Genomic DNA, 10,204 nt, shown 5'->3' with positions numbered 1-10,204 from the left:
ATGCCTGACTCTCTGCTCAGCAGGGAGCCTGCTTCCTCCTCTCTCTCCCCTGCCTCTCTGCCTACTTGTGATCTCTGTCTGTCAAATAAATAAATAAAATATTTAAAAAAAAAAAAGAGTCAGATGCTCAACTGACAACAAGCTGGGGTCCCTCATTTATTTACTTTTAATTGTGAAAAGTTCAATGCTTACCAAAAAACTGGATATAGTATGTATGTTTATTTATTCATTTTTATTTGTTTTAAAATATTTAATTAATTTATTTATTTGACAGAGAGAGAGATATCACAAGTAGGCAGAGAAGCAGGCAGAGAGGGAGAAGCAGGCTCCCCGCTGAGCAGAGAGCCCAATGAGGGGTTCGATCCCAGGACCCTGAGATCATGACCTGAGCCAAAGGCAGAGGCTTAACCCACTGAGCACCCAGGTGCCCCAGTATGTATGTACGTTTAAAGATTTCATAACTGTGCACTATGCTCCCTCAACCTTGTGTGATAGGGCATGGCCAGTATCTTGGAAGCCCCTCCCTAAATTCATTCCTTTCTCCTAGAAGAATCCTGTGCCCTAAGTCTTGATAAAGATTTCTTTGCATTTTTTAAAATGTTTCTTTACCATGTATGTATTCCTAAACCAGATATTTTGGGTTTTGCCTGCTTTTTCCCTTTCTGTAAAAGTCTGTACACTTCTGAGGCTCGCTTTTTCGCTCAACATATCGTTCACTGTGCCGCCCCATCTCCATACAGAGCACCCCCCCCCCTTGGCTGCTGCATGGTATTCACCGGATGACTGTCCCACCACCTGTGTACCCCCCTTCTTGCGTTGTGACCACATTTCCCCTATGTTCTCTTCTGTGGTTGGAGAGGAGATGGTTGAACCTTGGCACATGTCTTTAGGCACATCTGGCCCTTGGTAGCTGGCTTCCACTGGATTTCCACAGCCTGGTGTGTGGCTGGAGAGGGTTGAGGCAACTATACCCCAGAGGCCAAAAAAGGGAAAATCCTCCAACAACCCTTTTGCCTGATGAACTCAGGGAGCTTGGACTCACTCTTCACCTTTCTCCCAGACCAGCCCGAGAGAGCCTCGTGTGTCAGCAGCTGCAGGAAATGGAAATAGGGCGGTTTCATTGCTCCTTCTTTTCCCCACCAGATCCCAAGCATTACTCCTTTGGTTATGACTTGGGGAATGTCACTTCTAGGCCAGACGTGTTCTCATCCTGTCTGGCCCGCAAGCACTGCGATCCACTATCTGACCCCACACGATATCCTCTTGGATAGAGATATCCAAAATATCTCTATGTACAGAGAGATATTTAAAGATGTATCTCTGAGCTTATATTCATATACAGGTACCTGGATCTCTCTCTCTCCCCTTCCCAGTATCTCCCACCTTTTTACCCTAGTCAAGCCCCATGATACCCCATGTGAACCTCTGCATTATCTCCCTCCATCCTACTCAAACTCAACCCTACTCACTCTGTTAAGGCACAGCAGCTAGAATCATGCTTTCAAAATATATGTCACATCACTTCCCGACTCAAAACTTTCCAAAGGCTTCTAATCACATTTGAAGTAAAATCCACAGTCCTTTCCCGGTGGCATCTCAAGGTCCCAGATACCTGCTTCTATTTGATTGTGCCAAGCTTAACTCAGGGTCTTTGCATTTACTATCTCCTCTCTCGATCCCAGGACAGAGATCATGACCTGAGCCGAAGGCAGAGGCTTAACCCTCTGAGCCACTCAGGCACCCCTGAAACTCTCGGTTTATTTTTAAAATGATTTTATTTATTTGAGAAAGAGTGAGCAAGTGGGAGAGAGAGAGCCGCTGGCACAAGGGTGGTGGGGAGCAGAGGAACAGGGACAAGCAGATTCCCCACTGAGCAGGGAGCCTGATGTGGGGCTCAATCAGAAGACCCTGGGATCGTGACCTGAGCCAAAGGCAGACACTTAACTGACTGAGCCACCCAAGTGCCCCTAAAGCCCTGAGTTTAAAAAAAGATGTCCATTTAAGCCTATGATGAAACTTTTTAATGTCAACTTAAGTCAGGATACAATCACTTGGGTTGAGCACAATCCTCTTAGGAGAGACTCCAAAGTTGGATTTTGTGGTGTTTCAAGCAGGTGAGTAGCTCTCAGAGCTGGTGTTACTTCCCAGCTATCTCTTTGAGGACAGATATTTTGTTTTCTTTTCCAGCTGCACAATAGCATCATGGCATTTCTTTCTATGTGGACAGAGAAATATCATGCTTTGGGAAGAGAGGAGAAAAATGAGATTCATATCGTGAAAAACATGTGGACTTTCAGATAGCCTTGACTTGTACCCCAATCATGGTGGCACTCCTCTTCCAGACCACCAATTTGGGCCTTTTTGGAAAACTCTTCTCCACTTCCAAACACTCATGCTTTTCTCTTGAAGTTGCCTTCAACGTATCCCAGAGGACCCAATATGTTTTCATCATTTCCTATATTGGTTAATGGTCCCCTTATAATAGCAAGACCTTTGAAAGATGGAGAGCCCAACTTAATGCACACGAGGGCGGAAGAAATAAAAAGAAATGTAGGTGAACTTTTATGTGAGGGAATAGCAGGACGCATTCCAAAGAAATGACCGGAAGGTCAGCCCTCTGATGAAGTGAGTACAGGGCATCTGGCCTGGCAAATTTCTGCATTCTGTTAAGAAGTTTTGAAGTACCTAGAACAGGAGCGGGGAGCACAGGTCGGGAATGTGGTGTATACATAGTACCAATTTAGGGTCGTCTCAGTGCTTCCATGAGTTAAGTCTCCAGCTCTTGATTTCAGATCAGATCATGATCTCAGGGTCATGGAGTCTGCTTAAGATTCTCTTCCCCTGGGGCTCCTAGGTGGCTCAGTGGGTTGAGTCTCTGCCTTCAGCTCAGGTCATGATCTTGGGGTCCTGGGATCAAGCCCCAAGTTGGGCTCTCTGCTTGGTGGAGAGTTTACTTCTCCCTCTTCCTATGTCCTCTCTCTTTCTCTCTCAAGAAAATAAATCTGGGGACCCCTGGGTGACTCAGTGGGTTAAAGCCTCTGCCTTTGACTCAGGTCATGGTCTCAGGGTCCTGGGATCAAGCCCTGAATCGGGCTCTCTGCTCAGTGGGGAGCCTGCTTCCTCCTCTCTCTCTCTGCCTGCCTCTCTGCCTACTTCTGATCTGTCAAATAAATAAATAAAAATCTTAAAAAAAAAAAAAAAAGTAAAGAAATCAAGTCTTAAAAAAAAAAAAAGATTCTCTACCTTTGCCTCTGGGGCCTGCCCCATGCATGCACTGTCTCTCTCCCTCTCTCTCAAAAACAAACAAAAAAACAAAAGCACCCGTCCAGATCCTTAAGTCAAAAATAAACAACAGGTCCAAGGGGAAGAAGGCAGTTGCAGAGACGCAAGGAAGGTTGCACATGCAACAGAGAGTGTAAGGTTCTTGGTCAAGAAGGGCCCCTCCCGGAATGTTCCCATGTTATTATTTACTTATTTATTTAAAAGATTTTATTTATTTATTTGACAGTGAGAGAGAGTGTGTGTGTAAGCACCAGGAGGGGGAATGATAGGCAGAGGGAGGAGAAGCAGACAACCAGGTGAGCAGGGAGCCCGGTGCAGGGCTTGATCCCAGGACCCCAGGACTGAGACCCGAGTGGAAGGCAGGTGCTTAACCGACTGAACCACCTGGATGCCCCAATGTTCCCATTTTAAATGGGAAGAGCTTTTTTGAATCTCTTCCCCCTCTCTGATCTTGTTAAGAAGGATATGGGACGGCAAGCTGAGGCCTGAAAAGGTATTTCCAAAGGTTTGCGTGTGTCTCAAAGTGTTGAAAGGGTGATGACCAAGTACCCAGGTATTTTGGCTATCGCTCACCTCTCCCTTCGGTTCCCCTACAGAGCCTGTCCTGGTTGGGTGGGCCAGGCTGAAGGGATTAAGGATGAATCAAGTGGTCATCAGGCTTATAAACCCAGCCCTCTGCCCACTCCATGAGAACCGGCCAATCCCCTACTGAAACTCCGATTTGCATGCCCCAGGAAGAGGAGGTCTATGCTTTACATAGCAGAACCCCTTTCCTAGCCCACGGCAAGCACACGCTAGGCATTTCTGAATGAATGACTGTTTATTGATCTCCTGTTATCGATCAGGCTCTGGGAGCCGTGGTGAACTGGTGAAGCAAGGATTTTGCTCCTGTGGAATGTGCATTCCAGTGTCCAAGAAATAAACATGAATCCTTCAAAGATGACTCTCCTTCCGGGTCAAGATGAACTCATGCCTTCACAAAGGTGATAACTCAAACACAGAGCCAGAGCTGGCCTTAGGACTTGGAGGTCAAGGGAATGAGGTATTCTGGAAGTCATGTTTATATAGCAAGCATCCTGTTTTAAATGAGAACCGATTTTATTCATGGCGATTGAGAGGCAGAAGCTGTTTCTGATTTAGTGGTGGGGTTGCTTCATAAAACCCCAACACTGGAAAAAAAAAAAAAAAGTGTGCCCCGGAGAGGCTGACTGGGTTGCTCTGAGAATAAGTTACGAGGAATACAGGGAGTCCGTAGCACATCGCCAATCAACATACAGTAGGAATGCAATAAATAAACCTTCAAAATATGCCCCCAAATATGCTCTATTTCCACATCTGCCACTTGGTCCAGCCACCATAATCTCTCTCTCTCTTTAAACGTTTTGTTTATTTATTTGCAGAGAGAAAGAGAGGGAGCACAGCAGGGGGAGAGGGAGAGGGGGAAGCAGACTCCCTGCCAAGCAAGAAGCCCCCTGCAGGGCTTGATTCCAGGACCCTGGGACCATGGCCCCAGCCCAAGGCAGATGCCCAACCAGCTCAACCACCCAAGTGCCCCACCATCATCTCTTCTAACATCATCCTAACTGGTCTCCCTGCTTATATACCTGCTCCCTGAAATCTATTCTCAACTCAGCAGCCAGAGGCGCTCCTATTACAGCTACAGTCAGAACATGACCTTGTACGCTCAAAACCCTCAGTGATCTCATCTTGCCCATGATAAAAGCTGATCTTCATGATTCTCAGCAGCCACTCGCGCTGCCATTCTTCCTTCATTGATTTTATCTTCTACCCCAGGTCTCTCAAGTCAAAGAAAAAGGCTGGACACTTCACTAGTTCTCTAACCACACCCAACACTCCTGCCTCAGGGCCTTTGCACCTGCTGTCATCTCCGCCTGGAAACTTACCCCCAGATACTGAAGAGCTCATTACACCTGTCACCTGCTTCAAGTCACCTTTTCAGGCTCTTCCCTGACAACCGTATTTAAATATTAACACTCCTCTTCCCGTTTTTTCTATTCTTCCTTGCTTTCTTTCCATAGTAATTAGCACTTTTTATTATACGGATAGCCGTATACGTATTATCTATACGACACTCATCGGTGTGCCGTGTACTTTATTGCATGCGTTCTGCTATGTATGACGTCTACAGGGCATCTTCTCCACCTCGTCTCTCCTGCTGACCCCGGGCAGGAGCTTTGCTTCCTTCACTGCTGTATCCGCACAGCCCTGCACGGTGCCTGGTACCCACCAGGCGCTCGGTAAATAGTCCGCAGGAAGAACAAATCAATCGCGAATGAATGAGCACAGGAACGAGTCAGAGCCCCTAGCTCCCTTCTTCCCGTGCTGCTTTCACCCCGTCATGCCCCAGGTAAGGATGGGGAGCTCGGGAGCAACGCGCCTGCGCAGCTCCGCCCACCGCGCGCGGGTTCGAGTCCCGGCGGCCGCAGGGCGCGGCGGCGAGCACTCCTTTGCGAGCTGGCCACCGGCGGAGGGTTACACGCGGAGGGGCGGGGCCGGGGAGGGGCGGGGCCTGGTGGGGGCGGGGCCGGCCGGGGATCCCGCGGACGGCGCCCGCGCCGCGCTCAGTCGCGCTGCCTGTTCCCGGTCCGCGCGGCTGACCCGCCGCCCCGGGACCCCGCCGCCCCGCCTGCCGCCCCTGGCCCGCTCCCAGCCCGGTTCCCCGTCCCAGCGCAGCGCACGCCGCCCCCGCCGCAGCCATGTCCAAGCAGCCGCGGGCCGGCCGGGAGGAGATCCTGGAGTGCCAGGTGATGTGGGAGCCCGACAGCAAGAAGAACACGCAGATGGACCGCTTCCGGGCGGCCGTGGGCGCCGCCAGCGGCCTGGCGCTGGGTGAGTGCCGGCACGCGGCCCGGGGGCTCCGCGGCCACCAGCGCCTCTCCACACCCCCCCGCCCCGCCCCGGGCCGTGGCCTCGGGGTCCGAGGGGCCCCCTGGCAGGGGGACTCCCCTCCCTGGGGACCGGGGCGTTGCTGTCAGGGCCCCTGCTGCTCGTCGGAATCATCCCCTGATTCTCAGTGTCCCCGTTCCGGGGCTTGGAGGCGCCACCGGAATAGCGGGGGCTCCCTCTCCAGGGCGTGGGGCGCTTTGTGACGGTGGGCTTTGCCCCCGTGTCTGTGCAGCAGTCTTCCTGCCTGTAGCATCTGTGTCCCTGGGAGGGGGTTCTATGTCCCTGGGAGGGGTCCCCACCTGCCCCCCGCTTCCCCACATGCCCCTCACCCCCACCCCGCCTTGGAACCTCTGGGGACTGGGATCCCTGGCTAGTCTTCTACTTGTGAGAGGAGGTGCTCCCTGGGGTCTTGCACTCTGGCCTGGGGGGAGCTTCCTCCCAGACATGGGGGCTTTCTGACTTCTAGCTCTTCTCCTGTGTTTGTGGGGTCCTCTTGCCTGCCGGTATCACCTTGTGTTGTCCCCTCCTAGTCTCCCCAGCCTGAGCTTACTAAAGGGCTAGCGTGGAATTCAGGCACCTAGGAGAAGGAAGGTCAGGTACAGCCTTTGGGGTTGGGGCGAACCTCCTTCCCGTCCTGTTTACACTCCCAGCCGGCTGCAGACTCAGTCACGGGCACTCCCTCCACCGCCACCCTGGCTCTCAGAAACCGCCTGACCGGGCTGCATGTGGGCTGGGCGGTCGAGGCCCCTGTTCTGGGTGAGAAGCACCTGCTCGCGCTGCCCTCCAGCTCTGGCGGGCTTGTCCAACTTCCTTCAGGGCTTTTCAGCTCCTCATGGGCACTTTGCTCCCCTTGGTGGCCCTCAGCTGGCTTCTGGGACTCCTGTATTCCTGGCCGGGGCATCTCCGTTCTCAGCCATCCTCCCAGAAGTGGAGACGAGGTCGTCTTCGTCTTCCCTGCCTAGGCAGTCCTCGGCAACGCTACCTTCCTTCTTAATCCTCCGCTTTCCGTGGGGGCCTGTTCCCTCCCCCCTGAACACTGGCTGGCTTCCCTGCTTCCTCTTCCTCCTCCCTTCGGTACACGCTGCTTGCCTTGCCGGAGCACAGGTCTGACTTTGTCTCTCCTTGGCGCAGAGGCTCACAAGGGCCCCTTGTTGACCACGGACTAGCAGACAGTGCCACCTGGCAGCTTCCAAGCCCTCCCCCGTAGGATGGAGGTGTAGCTTCCACTGAGCCCCTTCCCTTGGGGGACCCAGCTCCCTCCCTCCCTCCCTCCTGCTCCCTAGACAGGGAGCACCTTGGAGACAGATGTGGCTTATGGGAGCTTCTCAGGTAGTAGTTGGTAAATTAACATGTGTCGGGCTGGGGGAGAACAGACCTGATTCCTTCTCCCCTAAGAAGAGCCAAGAGTGGAGCATGAGTCTGCGTAAACTCTGCTCCGTTCGGTCTCTCGTTCCTGTGCCAGCAGTAGCCTAATACTCTTCTCCCGTGCTTAACTGGCTGTGCCGCTTTAGGAAACGATTGCACACGAGTTGTGATGCAGGCGAGACACCCTGGCCTGACCACCTGGATTTCAAACTGGCTCCACCACTTCTCGCTGTGATCACTAGGAAGTCAGCGGATCTTCCCGAGCCTCACTTTCCCCGGCTGTAAGATGGGCATGGCGAGAGGAGCCGTGTCAGTGGCTGGTGTGAGGGTGACTGGAGGCCCTCACGCCCAGCGGTCCCCTGCACCTGACTGGCCCGCGGGCCGCTCTGTGAACACTGCCAAGCACGGGTGGCTCCCAGTCGGCCTGCTCTGGCCCAGACTGGACCTGAAGACTTGGCTGGGGCGACTCACACACTGGAGACTCCATAGATAAGGCAGGATTTCCAACTTTGAAAACCCAAAGGCCTGTGATGCCGGGTCTGTGTCCCCACGTGGTGGTGGGAAGCGGGGCTGAGTGGGGTTCACCTCTTGGTCTGGGGGGCTTTGGAGCTTGGCATTCGTCTCTTCCTCCCCTTCCACTCCCCAGGGCTGAGCCAGCCTGCTGCTTCTCTCCCTTCCAGAAGCCCAGCCCTGGAGATTTGGGCCTTTAAGAGCCAACTCACATGGCTGCCTTGTTTTGGACTGTTGTCTTCGAATCCTTTCTCCTTTCATCAGCTCTCCGGATGCATGTAATTTGGACTTTCATTCTGCTTCGCCTTTTCATGAGTTCGTGAGGATTCTAAGTCTTAAAGGCTGTGCCCTTGAACTTGTAGTCTCTGAGCGCCAGTCCCCACCCTCCGAGTCTTGTGTGTAGTGGTATGCGGTATTGAGCAATGCTGTCCCTCCTTGTACGGAGAGAGAGAGCAAGGGACGCATCTTCACGGGGTGCTTCCGTGGTGGTCAGCCTCCAGGACGGATGGCTGGGGGGGCAGTCTCCTGCCTGGCTACCTGGGCACGAGGAGCCTGTCCCCCAAGACTGTGGTTGGCGTGAGGTTTCTGTCCCCGCGATTCAGGAGCTGGCCGCCTGGGCTCTTTTTCCCGCTACTGGGGACATTGGTTGGTTTTTTTGTTAACGCTTCTAGTGGAGCTCCCCCGAGAACTCCCTGCAAGCACCTAGAGACCTGGGGCGGGGGGACCCGGATCACCTATGGAGCGGCTCCCAGATGCCGCCCAGCCTACGTGCCTGTGTTGTGAGGCCTCTTTCGCGAGACCACCCCACGCCCCGGGTGCGTGCTGCCCGCAACAGCCCCCCGTGATTCGCGGAGGGACACCCGCTTCAAAATGCCCGCTGGTTTGGTGGCTTGAGCTGCGTGTCTTCACGTGGGCTGCAAGCTACGATCAGGTCCGCGCTCCAGCAGCTGGGAGGGCGTCTGCCTGCGAAGGGAAGGCTGGGTCCCTGGTCCCAAACAGCTCCAGTGCAGCTGGAGGAGGAGGCTCGTGCAGACTGGCAGCGCTGCCGGTGAGTCAGTAGCAAGCGCCGGCGCACTGGCAGCCTCCCAGGCGCTCTGCCACGTGCTGGCTCTGTCGGGCCGGATCTGGAGCTGAGACTTGGAGGTGCGGGTTGGTGAAAATTCTCGTAGGTGGAGAGGAAGAAGGGGATGAAGGGAAAGCAAAACTTGCACATGCAGATGCTTCTGGGGACCCAGCGGGCGATGGAGGCCATACCAGTCAACTTGTAGCGGGGGCTTTCTGTGCATCTGCGGACTCCGTCCTCTGTAAACTGGCCCAGTGGGAGCTGCTGGCACCCCGTTCCCCAGCTGGGAAAGTAGAAGCTCCATCCTGGCTGGGATGTTGCAGCTGTGAGTAGCCCACCTGTAGTTTTTTTCCAGAATCATTAGTCTCTACTGCATTATGTGGCCTCTCACCTCTGGGGGGGGTGGGGGGGCAGCTTTCACCCAGCTCTGTTGCTGCTTGTCACTATGTGGTGTGATGGTGCCTTAGTGATCCAGGAGAGGAAGTTAGGCACTGCTCTCTGTTAGGACCTGGACTTGGAAGTCACCCTTGGTCATTTCCGTACTATTCTGTTGGTGATGCAGATGAGTCCTGCTCAGTGCGGGTTGGGGACAGCCCAGGGATGTCAGGGCAGGTGAGAAGCAGGGGCCGGTCACAGCTGTTCTCCTGTGTCAGACCAGGCAAGGACACTGAATTTCATTTGGAACCTGACTTTAGGACATTGGAAGCTAGTTCGGGTTCTTCATGAACACCGTGAAGACGGAACCACACAGGCCCATGGAAGGGGTCACTTGGGCTTCAGGGGTGCAGCCTGTGAGTGGGGCCAGGAGTGTGTGAACAGAAGCCAGAAGGGGCCCCTGCTTGTCCCTCATGACTTGGCTGGGTCGTCGGTGGGGAAGAAGTCTCTGCACCTCGACCTTCCATTTCTCTGCTGTCCTCTATGGTCTTCATAATGTTAGGGGGCTGTTGGGACCGCTTGGTCCCCCGATTGGCAGCTGGGTGGCATCTGCCTCCCTCGGGGATACTGCTGGTAACTCCCTCTTGATGGGTTTTTTAAGCCTTCGGTGGAGGTGTGGGTGTCAAGTCTCTGGTCCATCTC

General features: G+C 53.8%; 1 protein-coding gene across 3 annotated transcripts in view; it reads left to right on the top strand.

Annotated features, from left to right (window-relative positions):
* The first annotated feature begins 5,813 nt into the window (after positions 1-5,813).
* Positions 5,814-10,204, top strand: part of AACS (acetoacetyl-CoA synthetase) — an 80,788-nt gene continuing 76,397 nt past the window's right edge. For 2 of the 3 annotated variants that reach the window (XM_059408194.1, XM_059408196.1), the window contains exon 1: positions 5,814-6,132. In XM_059408194.1, coding sequence (XP_059264177.1) covers positions 6,000-6,132 — 133 coding nt within the window. In that variant the 5' untranslated portion in view covers positions 5,814-5,999. The remainder of the gene's footprint in view (positions 6,133-10,204) is intronic. The other variant, XM_059408195.1, reaches the window with a different exon arrangement.

Source organism: Mustela nigripes, chromosome 8, assembly GCF_022355385.1.
Source record: "Mustela nigripes isolate SB6536 chromosome 8, MUSNIG.SB6536, whole genome shotgun sequence".
Lineage (NCBI taxonomy): Eukaryota > Metazoa > Chordata > Mammalia > Carnivora > Mustelidae > Mustela > Mustela nigripes.
This window is presented reverse-complemented; position numbering and strand designations above follow the sequence as displayed.